At 38.4% G+C, this 16067-nt stretch overlaps 1 protein-coding gene across 1 annotated transcript; it reads left to right on the top strand.

The window, feature by feature from the left end:
• The first annotated feature begins 11472 nt into the window (after nucleotides 1-11472).
• On the top strand, nucleotides 11473-13474 carry LOC122141339. The gene is made up of 5 exons (XM_042748506.1): nucleotides 11473-11846; nucleotides 12039-12196; nucleotides 12468-12543; nucleotides 12647-12890; nucleotides 12985-13474. Exons 1-5 carry the CDS (start codon nucleotides 11741-11743, stop codon nucleotides 13316-13318), a joined length of 918 nt encoding a protein of 305 aa, XP_042604440.1. The 5' UTR covers nucleotides 11473-11740; the 3' UTR covers nucleotides 13319-13474.
• Nucleotides 13475-16067: the final 2593 nt, after the last annotated feature.

Raw genomic sequence — 16067 nt, 5'->3', positions numbered from 1 at the left:
ATTGACAGCCAATCAGAATCCATCCTGCTGTAACGCGCTCGAGAATTTAAAGCGCCAGACGAGCGTGCGCTTAGAATAAACAGAAGATATCGTTCGCTGGTGTGGACGCTAATATCGTTATCTTTATAGTTATCTTTATAGTTATCGTTCTTGGTGTGAACGGGCCTTTACAGTAATTGTGTATTTACAGTGGGTATGGAAAGTATTCAGACCCCCTTAAATATTTCACTCTTTGTTATATTGCAGCCAATTGCTAAAATCATTTAATTTTTTTTCCTCATTAATGTACACACAGCACCCCATATTGACAGAAAAACACAGAATTGTTGACATTTTTGCTGATTTATTAAAAAAGAAAAACTGAAATATCACATGGTCCTAAGTATTCAGACCCTTTGCTGTGACACTCATATTTAACTCAGGTGCTGTCCATTTCTTCTGATCATCCTTGAGATGGTTCTACACCTTCATTTGAGTCCAGCTGTGTTTGATTATACTGACTGGACTTGATTAGGAAAGCCACACACCTCTCTATATAAGACCTTACAGCTCACAGTGCATGTCAGAGCAAATGAGAATCATGAGGTCAAAGGAACTGCCTGAAGAGCTCAGAGACAGAATTGTGGCAAGGCATAGATCCGGCCAAGGTTACAAAAAAATTTCTGCTGCACTTAAGGTTCCTAAGAGCACAGTGGCCTCCATAATCCTTAAATGGAAGACGTTTTGGACGACCAGAACCCTTCCTAGAGCTGGCCGTCCGGCCAAACTGAGCTATCGGAGGAGAAGAGCCTTGGTGAGAGAGGTAAAGAAGAACCCAAAGATCACTGTGGCTGAGCTCCAAAGATGCAGTCGGGAGATGGGAGAAAGTTGTAGAAAGTCAACCATCACTGCAGCCCTCCATCAGTCGGGGCTTTATGGCAGAGTGGCCCGACAGAAGCCTCTCCTCAGTGCAAGACACATGAAAAACACCTGAAGGAATCCAAGATGGTGAGAAATAAGATTCTCTGCTCTGATGAGACCAAGATAGAACTTTTTGGCCTTAATTCTAAGCGGTATGTGTAGAGAAAAGCAGGCACTGCTCATCACCTGTCCAATACAGTCCCAACAGTGAAGCATGGTGGTGGCAGCATCATGCTGTGGGGGTGTTTTTCAGCTGCAGGGACAGGACGACTGTTTGCAATCGAAGGAAAGATGAATGCAGCCAAGTACAGGGATATCCTGGACGAAAACCTTCTCCAGAGTGCTCAGAACCTCAGACTGGGCCGAAGGTTCACCTTCCAACAAGACAATGACCCTGCACACAGCTAAAATAACGAAGGAGTGGCTTCACAGCATGGCTACTTCTTGAATGGCCCAGCCAGAGCCCTGACTTAAACCCAATTGAGCATCACTGGAGAGACCCGAAAATGGCTGTCCATCAACGTTTACCATCCAACCTGACAGAACTGGAGAGGATCTGCAAGGAGGAATGGCAGAGGATCCCCAAATCCAGGTGTGAAAAACTTGTTGCATCTTTCCCAAAAAGACTCATGGCTGTATACTAAATACTGAGCAAAGGGTCTGAATACGTAGGACCATGTGATATTTCAGTTTTTCTTTTTTAATTAATGTGCAAAAATGTCAACAATTGTGTTTTCCTGTCAATATGGGGTGCTGTGTGTACACTGAGGTGAAAAAAAACTTAAATGATTTTGGCAAATGGCTGCAATATAACAAAGAGTGAAAAATGTAAGGGGGTCTGAATACTTTCCATACCCACTGTAGTCAGCTTATTTAGGCTAATAATATCCACACAAAAAAAGCAACAACAACAACAAAAAAAGCTAAGGAATCGTATGATCAGGATGTTAAAATAAACAAAGATCTTTTCAGAGCAAACATTGATAAATTATGTCCCAGCCATGTTTTTCACTTTACGGTTCCCTTAAATATTTCCGATGTGGTCTGTGTTTTTGCAGCACATTTCTTTATTTGTTTGTATTGTGAGTATTTGCAGCGCGTGTTGTCAAATTGATGAAGATGTTTTCATAATTTGCAGGCGTTTTTGTCATTTGCAGTGTGTTTAGCTCTCTCTGCCACTGTAGCAGGTCCTGTTGGGGTATGGGTGTGTTTGTTTTGGTGCTAAAGAATCGGGTCAGGGCAGACGCAGGCTGAAGCATAATAATAATCTAACCATTACTTTGTACCCACCTTCTCACTACACGCTGTTCTGTTGTCAATAAACACACATGACGATGGTGCTGCCACTGACGTTTACATTCTCTGTGTGTGTATGTCCTATGACTCCTGAACCCGGGGTCCTATGAGGAGCTGGTAGCTGCCTCAATTGTGCCTGTAGCGGTAACCATAGTGATCATATACAGGTGCATCTCAAAAAATTTGAATATCATGGAAAAGTTCTTTATTTTTTGTAATTTAATTAAAAAAAGCAATCTGTCTTAAATTCTAGATTTATTGCACACAAACTGAAATATTTCAAGAGTTTTTTGTTTTAATTCTGATGGTTACCACTTGCAGTTTAGAAAAACTAAAATTCAGTATCTCAAAAAATTTAAATATTTTCTCAAAATAGCGGCCTTCAGCTTCTCTGTATTGTTTTTCAGATGTTATTTATCTTCCTCTTCACAATACCCCATAGATTCTCTGTGAGGTTCAGGTCAGGCATGCTGTCTGGCCAATCAAGCACAGTAATACCATGGTCAGCAAACCACTTGGAAGTGGTTTTGGCACTGTGGGCAGGTGCTAAAGTTCGCTACAAAATGAAATCAGCATCTCCATAAAGCTTGTCAGCAAATGAAAGCATAAAGTGCTCCAAAATCTCCTGGTAGATGGCTGCATTGACTTTGGACTCTATAAAACACAATGAACCAACACCAGCACACTCCACCACAACACAAATATTCACAGACTTCGGAAACTTCACACTGGACTTTGGATTCTGGGTCTTCCTCCAGACTTCAGACCTTGATTTCCAAATGAAATGCAAAATTTACTTTCATCTGAAAAGAGGACTGTGGACCACTGAGCAACAGTCCAGTTCTTTTTCTCCTTACCCCAGGTGAGATGCTTCTGAGGTTTTTTTCTTGTTAAGGAGTGGCTTGGTTCTAGGAATGTGAAACCTGTAGCTCTTTTCCTGAAGATGTCTGAGCGTGGTGACTCTTAATGCGCTGACTCCAGCTTCAGTCCACTTCTTGGGAAGCTCTCCCAAGTTCTTGAATCGGCTTTTCCTGACAATCTTCTCAAGGCTGTGGTCATCCCTGCTGCTTGTGCACCTTTTCCTACCACACTTTTTCCTTCGGGTCAACTTTCTATGAATATATTTTGATATAGTACTCTGTGAACAGCCAGCCCTTTCAGCAATGACCTTCTGTGGCTTACCCTCCTTGTGGAGGGTGTCGATGATCGTCTTCTGGACAACTTGCATGTTCTAAACTAGCCCAAGAGGTACCCAGTATTTATACTCAAAATTAATCAAACTAATCAAGCTCAAAAAGGAATATTCTAATTTTTTGAGATACTGATTTTTTTATTTTCCTAAGCTGTAAGTTGTAACCATCAGAATTAAAACAAAAAAAAAACTCTTGAAATATTTCAGTTTGTGTGCAATGAATATAAGAAAGTTTGCTTTTTTGAATTAAATTACAAAAAATAAAGATCTTTTCTATGATATTCTAATTTTTTGAGATGCACCTGCACTATCATCTATGACTGAGCTGGTGATTTTTCTGGACTGAAAAAATTTGACTACTGGACAGCTTGGTCCCCCCAGTTAAAAAATCCTATCTGTGCCCCTGGGATACTATACAAGATACAAGTTAATTTAGGCTATTTAACATGCACTGTGACATTTTCACCCGTATCAACTTATAAACTCCTTGAGATTTTAAAGTCAGTTTAATGGTATTGAAATTCAAGTTGAATCTAGTATAAAAAAAAGCTTTAAATTGCTTAAATTATTTCTATGAATTAAAGTAGCCTAACTTAAAAATATGTAATCATGACTTTTTCATCATATCATTTTTTTTACAGTGTGATGTAGGTTAGGGTTAGGTATGAGCTGTATTCGTTTTCCATTTCAGAAACCAAGCACCCACTTTTTTTCTTTTTTAAATCTATTATTCGCTTGCATATCTCCTACAACTGAAGTTTTTTTTTTTTTTTTTTTTTGAGGATGGTGAGTCAAAAGATAATTAATTACATCATCATATGGGTTGCCAATTTACTTCAGAAATAGAAAATAAGGGCTAATTGTGATTCTTTCTCTTTTATTCTTTAAGAAAATAGTGTTTATTCTTGTAGAAAATAAGTGTTTATTCTTTAAAAAATAAGGGACAGAATAAGGGATGATCCAAATATTTGTAATGTACAATAATGTAGGCCTATATCTGCCTGCAGTTAAAAAGTTATCAGAAATAATCATATTTGTTTTGCTTCACCCATTTATGTACAATTATTCTAAAAAAATAAAATAAAATAACGTCATACAAAAAATGCCATTGGCTTGAGTACATTTTTTCCATTATAGAATTGTGACTTTACAAGTAATAATTTAGGAGGTTAAAATGCTGTGAAATTACAAATGGCATGGAATTTTAAAGCATAACAACTGAAGGTCTATGAAACGTTAGTCAATAAAGCATTTTTTTAAACAATGGCACAAATATTATTTCAACCATATAGCCTGTGAATAAATAAAATGCATACTTTTCAATAAAAGAACACTTAGAGAGTGTAGATTGCTTCTGGTGTTTGGATTTGTACTTCAATATAATGAGGTCCAAGTTTAAGTATAGCCTACACTATTTTTATTTATTTTTTATTTTTTTACTCTCTATTTAACAGCATTGACTTACAATGAAATACATCTTCCTTCAGGTATAGTGAATGTTTTCCTGCCTTGCTAAATTTTGGGCTCATGATCAATAAGTTGCATTTGCCCAAACTGATTTTGTAAAATCAAAACGCTGACGGTGAACCTGGGAGTAGTTGCCTGAGGATTCTGCTTGGTCTTAAAGCCTTCCTTAAATGCCTATGTTCACAAATAACAATGACTATAACAATTTTCGCAAAAAAGAATGATTAATTATCAAGATTATTGAGAATTTGTTATTATTATGGTCTTGTGAAAATAATAATATGGGCTGCGAGAAAATAATAAATAAAAAGAGTAGGGCTGCTGTGAGTGCAGGCAGCATATTTCAACCCAGTAGCATGACCACACACCATTCCTACAGCCAAAAAACAGACTGAATTCAGTCCAGCTGGAAGGGGGTTGGGGTTTGGGGGTAGTTCTGTATAGCTTGTGGGGGTTGAAATAAAGGTGTGAATCTCTTGCTCTTTCATAAGGACAGTGTCTTATGAGGGTTTCAAACTTTCAGAGCAGGTTTAGGCAAATTAATTCAACTTAATTTGTCTGAGCATTCAACTTAACAATTGTTAGTTTTAACACAATTTTCTAAGTATATACAGTAACATTTGAAGTGGATCAAAAAAGTTAATCAAAGTTGACAAGAACACATTTTGGTTTTAGGTTTTAGGACAAATTTGAAGAAGGGTTTTGATCCACTTCAAATGCTGACTACTGTATAGCTCAATATAATTTATTAGTCATTATAACTTAATTTCAGAAGAAGTTGCCTTAACTCAAAAAAAAAAAAAAAAAAAATGCAAACTGTTGTCATAATTTTATTTATTTATTTATTTATTTATTTTGTTGTGTCCAAACAATATTTTTAGAGTGTGAAATATAAAATCTCACAGAATGTAGTCCAGACATCAGAAAAATATCCATCTATGAATGTGTTTTATAGGCTATTTTAGGTTTGGGAAATACACGTGTTATGGACGTGACAAAAAAGACCAGAGTTTTTGGGAGACTATATATTTTGTAGACTTACTGTGATTTACAATGCACAAACCAGAAGCAATATTTTTTGCAGAATGGAGAAGGGTTGGCCATTCTCAAAACATAAAATATCAATTTTATTTCAATTTTCGTTTTTGTGTTTCAGAGGAAAAATCAATGTTAAGGCATCTCTCCATTACGGACCGTTCTGAAAACGTGGGCATGGATTATGAATTCGCGAGACACTGCAGGTGAATAGAGTAAAAAAAATTAACAAATAGTTATCACCTTACTAACCAAGTTGATTGATTACATTGATAATTGCAAACATTTTTTGTATTACAAGTTTTCTAAAATGTTATATTTAAATATGCAAATGAGGCATTATTTGATGAAATGCGCTAATTTGCAAAAATTTCTAGTACAAAAATCTGAACACAGGATGAAGTCAGTTTCAAAATTCTTGTTTAATTTTTTTGACATATTAGAGTCAAATGTTTTTACAGAAGGAATTCTGGGTATCTCTTTTTGTCACTCTATAATTCAGAAAATACTTTGAACAGCTAGAAAACAATATATTTTCACCATTTTTTTGGGGAATAAAAAATGTTGTATATAATCAAGAAATTATTATATATGAACAAATCCCTCGGTAAAAACCTTCAGAATATAGACAGGAATAAAAATGTAAAGTTTGGTGTGTGTAAGTGCCACTGAAGTGGAGATTTATGGCTCAGAGTTGGAGAAAAAACTCATTTTGAGAAAACGGCCTTTAAAAATATGTATTGCAATTGAAATCTATTGACACAAATAGATACAGTGCTATAAAAGAAACACTTAACAGTGTATTTTGGATGTTTTCTTTCCATAAGTCTGAAAAAACACTTTATGAAAAGCCAAAAAGCCCAAAATCTAAATATTGACAGGTGCATGAAAAAACTCTGTTTTTGCCTGGAGTGTCTCCCCTTAATCACCTCTGATTGGCCATTGCATTCCAGAAATCAACAGCGGAGTCTGTGATTCGCTACATTGCAACCCTTTAAACACCTGTTATAAATAGAAACTATGCCTAGCTTGCACACGTCAATCATAATGTTAATATTAGTTGTTATTTTTGCTTTTGTGCAACAGATAAATAACAATTTATATATTTTAGACACTTTATGTTAATAAAACATCTTATTCTCGGGAGTCCCGCACGAGTCTCTTCCCGCCCGCACCCGCACTTGCTCATCAAGAGTTGTCCCGTGCTGCACCCTGTTGCATTGGGTCCCACGGAACCCGCAGTACTCCCGCGAGAGTGCATGGTCTGTAACCCAGAGTTTTCTTTAAAGCATCGCACATTTGTAAGGCCGCTGTCTGCAGACTTTAAGCAAAGAGTGCACCGCTCTCACACTTAATCAGGGAATTTTATTTTCTTTCTTTTTTTTTTCTGGGCACAAATCCGTCAAAGAGGAGTTTCACAGGACTGTGTCAGTGGTGTAGAATTTTTTTTTTTTAAATGAGGCTAATCTGATAAATGACATTCACTTGATAACATCTTTCTGTGACCTCTGGAAGTAACCCAGTAATCAGTAGTCCTTCAGGAATTTCAGTGTGGTTGGATGCATTGATGACAAGCATATTCCCTCCACTGCACCTTCGCACCTAGCGCCGATGCAAGATGGCGGCCGCCGTAATGTGCTCTGCAGTTGTATTTGTGTTTTTGTTAGTTTGTCCTGTCTTTAGCTATATTCCTGCAATCAGTTTCACAAGAGACGAATTGTTGGACATTCGGCACCACACATCACCCGATATATTACCGGTTTTCGACTATTCTGATGTTTTGCTGGACATTTTCATTAGCTGCTCAAGCGCTTCCGGATGCGCAGACAGGGGAAAAGAGCTAGCATGCTCATCTGCCGGGCTCTCAGCTGTTCAGAGCGGACCGCGACGCAGAATCAATGGGGAAATCGCGCAGTGGCAGGACATGCTTTTACATCAACGAAAGGTGGTGTACAGATGTAAAAGTGTTAAAGAAGATGTGCTGTTATGATCTAGAAACGCTCTTCATTAACTGTAAACCGTTCTATTTGCCGCGGGAGTTTCACTCATTCATTCTCGTTAATGTTTACATTTCTCCACAAGCGCACGTGAGCCTGGACAACTGAGCACGTGAGCTTTACAGAAACTCACTGATCAGATCACAGAGACAGAACAAAAACCCTGACTCTGTTTTAATCATTCTTGGGGACTTTAATAAAGCAAAATCTCAGTTTGCTTAAACTAAACGTGAACTTACCTGGGCAAAATCTGAAACTGGCTTCGTGCTACATGCCACTGGTATTAATTTATTAACTTATTAGTTCCCTTTGTCTGATCTGTCTACTTAAGTTCTGAGTTTTCTGCCCTTGGTTGTCCGTCTTTGTAAATGTATTGTGTAAATGGTTATCCGTGATTCAGAGATGGGAGACTCGAGTCACATGACTTGACTCAAGTCAGACTTAAGTTGCAAATTTTATGACTTGAGACTTGCTTGACAAATATTCATAAAAGACTTGACTTGACTTGATATTCATGACTTGGGTCTTGACTCGGACTTGAGTAAAATGACTCGAAATAACTTGTCTTTTGTTTACTTAATATTTGTTTGTTTTTAAACTCACAGCAACCTAACCAAGTGACGCAGCAGGCAAGCAGAGAGAGCTAATGTAAGAGCGTGGACACAGTGTTGCCAACTTAGCGCCTTTTTTTTCTTCAAAAAAGCGCCTAGAGACAAATCTAGCGATTTCTTGGACAAACCTTATTTAGTTTCTGAAACTCGCCGGTACTGGCACACGAGCGCAAGGTCTCTCTTTCCCATCGCATGCGGTCAGTGTATATTTTAGTCATTTGATTTTCTACTTAAACAGAAATAAAGAGAAATGAGAAACGGTTTGATTTTCGTTTTTTCATTTTATTTAAGAAATGCCTCTTTCATTACTTCTGTACTGCACCAATACACGGCAACCGCAAGCTCAGTTTTTTTCAACAGGCGAAGCGGCAGGCGAGCTGAGTTTATTAATCCTGCAGATTCTTTGCTAGCGGTGCTTACAAGATAATATATATATATATATTCTCGTTCTCGAGTCAAGAACCGGTTGCATCGGTTTTCGGATCACCAGTACACTGAACCGAGAACCGTTTCCTTCGGACACGTCCGATTTGAGAACCGAGAAGCTGATAATACTGCGCATGCGTGGTTCAGCGTGAAGCAGACTGACACACAGCGCGTCTGAACCGAACTGGTTCTTTTGGTGATTGATTCTGAACTGATTCTGTGCTAATGTTATGAGCATGAGTAAACCGAAGGCTTGAATGAAGGGCAATCTAGCGAAACTTAAGTTTATTTAATAACAAATAAATCACAATTGATTATGTATAGTAAGTAGATCATGGTTTCTCTGCTGATGACACCTAATTTATCTACTTTATATCTTCAAGACTTAAATCCTTGTATGCACATTATTGCTGTTACTGTATTTGGGTGCGTTGTTGCAAAACTTAATTGTAAACTTTTCATAATTATAAGGTTTTTAATTGACTAAAGTTATGATTACTGACTTTGTATATTTGAATGTTTGATAGACTTGAAAATACAGTTTGTGAGCACTATCAAATTTTTTGGCTTATGAGAGTTTTTTTTTTTTTGCAATAGCTCTTAGTATTTGCATGTGTACAGTTTCTAAAAATTGTTCTTCAGTGTTAGACTTTGAGTGAAAAGCCTATATATATATATTAGTGGTGGGCCTCGTACTGCGCTAACGTGAGACTCTTATCGGGCGATAAAAAAAATATCGCCGTTAATCTATTCTCAAAGTTGGGTTGGGAGCTGGGTCTATACTACACAAGCTATGATGACTTTCACCGTGATAGTTTAGTGCGGATGTATACCTAGACGAATTGCACTGTAGGGGGCGAGAATGAGTCTTCGAACCTGTGTGTATGCCTACTGTGAAATTACCCCCCAAAAAAAACCTCGACAAGACTTAAGCCTGTTTCACACATACTCCGTCTGCAGTGCATATGCAGTCCGTTTGCGTTAAGTATGTGGTGCAGAAGCAGCACGGACTCATTGTGCTTTCACAAAGGACGCGTTTGCAGTCCGCTACTGATCCGCGGCTGTTTAGTCCACAAACACAACGTTTGTTCATCATTCTATATTTTAAACCATGTTAAAAAAAAAAAATAAAATTGTGACTCTTATCACAGAACAGTAACACTCTTTCATAATCATAGACGTTAGTTTAAACTTAATAAATATGAACAACATATTATTCATGCATTTGACTTCTAGGTTTGTATAATAAGCTGCTCAAGCAAGTGGCAAAACATTTAAACACAACAATTAGCCTACATTTCTTGTTGGGATATCGCAAATAGTTAAAATTAAAGCACCGCTGACAGAAACCCCAGCTAACACACGACGTAACAGTTACATATAACGTATTGGTAATTTTTGGTAATTCTGTGATTTACCAATTGACAACGTAACTACAACGTCGCATGCCCGTAATTTTATTACCATCACATTACCAACTCACAACGTCATCAGTACGTCCTTCCAACGTGACAAGATAACCAAGAACGTCCCAGATAGGTTCTCTATTCATAATATATTGGTAAATTCATGACTTACTGGCAACGTACCTACAACGTCGTATGCACGTAATTTCATTACCATAATTTGTGTACGTGCTTTATATGCTTTTATATATGATATTTAAAAAGTGTAATTAATCTTCAGACACAAGATTAAACGCAGGGTTGCCAACTCTCACGCATCTGGCGTGACACTCACGCTTTCAGCATCAATCTCACGCACACGCAAGAAATGTCATGCCAAAATCCAGTTTTTTCCCCTCAATCCGTTAATTTTCTGTTGATGACTAGACCACAGCGTATTAATGACAGGAGAGGAGTTTAAGGCCCACAGCTGTTACATCTCCCTACAACGTTCTCGCTGCAGTATTCTCTGATCGTTGGTTGGCTGAAAACCTTGCACCTGAATTAGGTATAGAGAATGACAAGTTGTGCATTGCTTGAACTGCTGCTTTACTGTTACTGTTTACTGACAAGGATGATGGCAGATTCAGTTATTGTCTGATTGTGTAAAACTTGTGGCTTGCTCTTAAGGAAAGGAAAAGATGAACCCTTTGACTGTCAAAATCTGGGAGACCAATGGGGTTGCCCATAGATTTTTAGATATGGGAATAACAACTGGAGAAGGCTGTGGCACTGCGACAACCATATTCAGCAAGATGGACTCTGTGTTGAAAGGGCACAGTATACCATGGAAGAAATGCATTGCTCTTTCTGTGGACAATGCCAGCGTCAACATGGGAGACAGGAACTCTATCAAGTCAAGGGTGATGAAAGAAAACCCTTCAGTGTTCATCCTAGGTTGCCCTTGCCACATAGTGCACAACAATGCCTCTGCTGCTGGTGCCGTGTACATTGAGGTAAATTGCTCAGTTAGTCTAGTCATAGCATTATAAAGATGATGTAGTTCAAGCTCAAATAAGAAACCACATAATGTCACAGACTATTACATGAAAGAAAATGTTAATCTGGTGTTCCTTAGGAAACCTGTCCCATTTGTGTTAGCATTCTTTCTTTAAAAAGAAAATAAATCCTTCCAGATCACAGGGTTCGATGTTGAGGACCTGGCAGTAGATGTGGGCTTTTGGTTCAAGGCTAGCACCAAACGCAAGAACATATTGGATAGTAATTCACCCATTTCAATTCTCAAGATATAGTTTGCATACAGATATAGTAATACAATGTTTTTTTCTCTTAAATCATTGCACTGCTTGATTGCTGTAATCTATATTTTTCATCATCACAGAGCTCTGTACCGTTTGTGACACAAGCTACATGGAGACACTGCTGCATGTGAGCACAAGATGGCTTAGTTTGGAGATGGTGGTCAGTCGGATTCTACGTCTCTATAAAGCACTCAGGAGTTATTTTGGAAGCATCCGTAAGTATAAGCCTAGTTTGATGATTTTGAAAAATATTTGATGAATGATATTTCCATCTAATGTTACAATGTATCATTTTCTTTGCAAAAATGTTTTTTGGTTTGTCACAAGTTGACACAGTTGCAAGGAATATGAGAATGTTTCAAATCATTATAAATTTTTTTGGATGTGCCTGTTCTTTAACTCCACAGATGAAAAGCAAGCCAGGTGTGTCAGGCTGCGTGAAGTGTTTCAGGACCCAATGTCGGAGATCCATCTCCTATTCTACCAGTCGACACTGATAATATTTACACATTTCAACCTGCTCTTCCAGCGGCAAGACCCTTGTGTCTATCTCCTTCATGAACAAGTACATAACACTTATTGTTGCATTTAGTTTGTTATTTGTAGTTGCACTCTCAAATATATTCAAAGTTATTTGTCTACTATACTATTAACTTTAACTATTTTAGAGTTATTTTAGCCCTGTGCCTTAAGTAATTGTGCAAATAGGGATAATTTTCAAGGGGGTATATTTTTTTAGGGTAATGTGTGAGAGTCTGTATTTTCGATAACCTAAGACTTTAACTTTTATTTGTGCATTCAAGATCAGGTTTTTCATCAAGAAACTCCTGTCCAAGTTCTTGAAACCAGGAGCTTTCAGAGGGGTCAATGTGGACACAGTGGACCTCAGGGATGAGGAGAGCCAATTGCCAGGTGAATATTAGGAGTAACAAAAACAAAGGTTTTATATAAAATTTTCATTGAATGCAGGTCTTCTGTTACTCTAAGCACTAAATTATCCATACATACCTTTTAGATTCTCAGCTTGGTGTTGGCTTCACAACAAGGACGACATTAAACCGTCTTGTGGAAGCAGGTGATATCTCCAAAGACTCTGCTAAAAAGTTCCATGTTGCAGCCAGGAGCTTTTTTGTCAAAGCAGTCGAGTATGCCACAGCTAAGCTCCCACTACATGACCCTGTGTTGGAGCATTCAAGATTTGTTGAATTCAGACAAAAAATGGATACCAGCTTGGATGATGTGCTCTACTTTGTTCATAGGTATGTATACAACCATCTGGGCTGTAGAGTGATATTGGTTTATTCTGTTTCTGTTGCAAAGATACTTTTCTCAAAGCAATATATCTCTGTTTAGATTCAACCATCTCCTGCCCTACAACCAACCAAGGGAGCAGGACCAGCTGAATGATGAGTTCCTTGAGTATCAAATGATGGAGGAGGAGGATATCCCAGCATCCATCTGGGGAGAAGCAGTCATCCGGACAAACGAGGATGGGGTGTACCACAGGATGGACCGTCTATGGGGATACCTTGGAAGTCTGAAGAATCGGGCAAGTGGCATTTTAAAAGTCCCCAAATTATCAAAGGTTGCCCTGATTGTGTTGAGTCTGCCACACTCAAATGCGGATGCTGAGCGAACCTTTTCAGTTATTGGCCTGAACAAGACTGACACTAGGAATAGACTGTAACTTGATGGCACCCTGTCATCAATCATGACAATGAAAATGAGCAGCCTTGAACCCTGCTTCAGATACGAACCTCCTGCAGAGGTAGTGAAGCAGGCCAAAACTGCCACTGTGGCATACAACAGACCTAATTTGTGAATCTTGTGGTTTTCTGGGCAAGTGGAGTAACTATTATTTTGTTTTGATATTTCTTATTGTTCCGATGGTGTTGTTTTTACATGTTATTTAATCACCTTTATTTTGTTCACCTTTATCTTAATTTTTTTTATAGTGCAATCAGTAAATTAATTGTACATTTTGAAAAAGCGTTTCCGTTATACTCAGGTTTTTGTGCATAAATCAGGGTTTATACTAAGTAAACAAGGACTGACACTGATTTTCAAAATTAGGGTTACCAAACATTTTCTCCGCGCACACGCGCAAACTGAAATTTTTACAGAGTCTCACTCCAGCCAAAGTCCCAAAGTTGGCAACCCTGCTGTGATTATGGTATCTTTCCTTAATTATCTGAAATGTCTGCTAGCAAATATTACGCTAGCGTAGAAACATAGCATAATTGATTTGAGCTCTTATTAATTAAAGTTTGGGCTTTTAATCACATCTTATTTGTAAAGGAGCGGTTTTAATAGCTTTGTAAATGTTTTTGCTGATAATTTGTCAATAGATAAATGGAATTAAGCTAATTAATTTAACCTAAAAGTCTGCACTGTAGAGTCTGTCAGTGACGTCACTTGCACGCAGTCTAAAATGGGCTGAAACTATTTCAAACCACTGTTTCAAACACGTTTTGATTTTTCATTGTAAACAAATATTGATAAAAATTGTACTGTGATTTCAGGAGTGTCTAAGCCCTCTAAAACAAAGGGGAAGTTCCAAAAAAAATTCTAATGGGAGCTGCTGACAGACATATAGAAAACACATGTGATCCGAGAAAGATTATTAAAAAACTTAATTTTTTTTTTTTTTTTTTTTTTTACAATATATCGTCATGCATCTGTAAAATCTAAAAATGTGAATTCTGGTATCTTAAGATTTTTTTGTATGTTTTCCATATTACTATTGTTCTTTTCTGAATTTCCCCTATTCTCTAGTTTGTTTATTTCTAATAAGGAGCTGGAGGCGTTGGAGAAGCAGATCCGTGACCTCATGGAGAAGCAGGCTCAGCTGAGAGAGTGGAGAGCCGTGCTGGAAACATACAGGGGTTGCACTCATAAGTCCGGGGTAAGTATACAGCACGCTGCTAACTCTCCCACCACCTCTACTCTGTGTGGTTCTCTGAACAGGCCCGGTGTACCCAGGACGCAATCTTCCCAGATGTCCTTCACCCCGCGCCACAACGGAAGACATGAGCCAGGTCCTGGGCGACAACCTCTCTCCCTCCGCCGCCTCCGGTCTTCATGATCTCCACTGGAAACCGATTTGCTCTACTTTGCGAGACAGAACACGATGCTGTGATCATCAGAGAATCCATCGTCCGGCACGTTCGTGCTATGTTAGCTGAAGGTAATGCGCACACTCACTGTTTCCCTGGTGCTCGTATTCTTGATATTTCTGCACAGATACCCGTGATCCTGAAGGGTGAAGAGAGCATCGGAGCAGTCATGCTTCACGCTGGGGTTAACGACACCAAGCTGCGGCAGACGCAGACACTAAAGAGGGACTTCAGGAGCCTGATCGAGATGGTGCGCAGCAATATCGCCTGCACGACGATCATCATCTCAGGACCTCTTCCCATGTATAGATGAGGACACGAAAGGTTCAGTAGACTTTTTGCTTTAAATGAATGGTTATTGTCATGGTGTAAAGAACAAAAACTGCTTTTTTTGTTAATAATTGTAATCTTTTCTGGGAGCGTCCTAGACTTGTTAGTGCTGATGGCCTGCACCCCAGCAGAGTCGGAGCAGAACTCCTGTTGGTCAACATCTCCAGGACGCTACGCTCCATATGACTAGTTAGCCAATTCTCAAATAACTGCTATGATGGCTTTTGTTCTACCCGCTTAAATAGAAGTACTTGCGCTGTCCAATAAATATAGACTGTGTCTGTTCCAGTGTTAATTTTGACAGGCATTTTTGATTTAGCATTAGTCTTTATCTTGAGACGAAAATGCTTAATAGAAGCAGAATAAGACAAGACAAATACGAAAGAGATATTAAACTCTAATACAAATTAAACTAATTTTTCAGATACAGTAGGTTCACTTTACATATATATTTAACATCTTTTGTTGGTAAACATTAATGACTCGGATAGGCACTTTATTAGGAAAGTGATAAAAAGTGATGTGACATGTGGCCAAGTATGGTGACCCATACTCGGAATTCGTGCTCTGCATTTAACCCATCCAAAGTACACACACACAGCAGTGAACACACACACACACAGAGCAGTGAGCAGCCATTTTTTGCAGTTGGGGGTTCGGTGCCTTGCTCAAGAGCACCTCAGTTGTGGTATTGAAGGTTGGAGAAAGCGCTGTACATTCACTCCCCCACCTACAATCCCTGCTGGCCCGAGACTCGAACCCACAACCTTTTTGGGTTACGAGTCCGACTGTATTTTGAATATCCGGTAGACCTCAGATAACATTATAGTCTCGTCTCGTCTTATTAACGAAGACGCAGAATAAATTTCGATAACGATTCGTTAACGAATATTTTTCGTCTTCGTTAAAAAAAAAAATCACACTGGTCTGTTCCCCGAATAGTGACGTCAAAATATACATTTAATGCATGTTCTAGAAAAAAAAATCTGA

The sequence above is a fragment of the Cyprinus carpio genome, chromosome B21 (genome assembly GCF_018340385.1).
Source record: "Cyprinus carpio isolate SPL01 chromosome B21, ASM1834038v1, whole genome shotgun sequence".
Lineage (NCBI taxonomy): Eukaryota > Metazoa > Chordata > Actinopteri > Cypriniformes > Cyprinidae > Cyprinus > Cyprinus carpio.
This window is presented reverse-complemented; position numbering and strand designations above follow the sequence as displayed.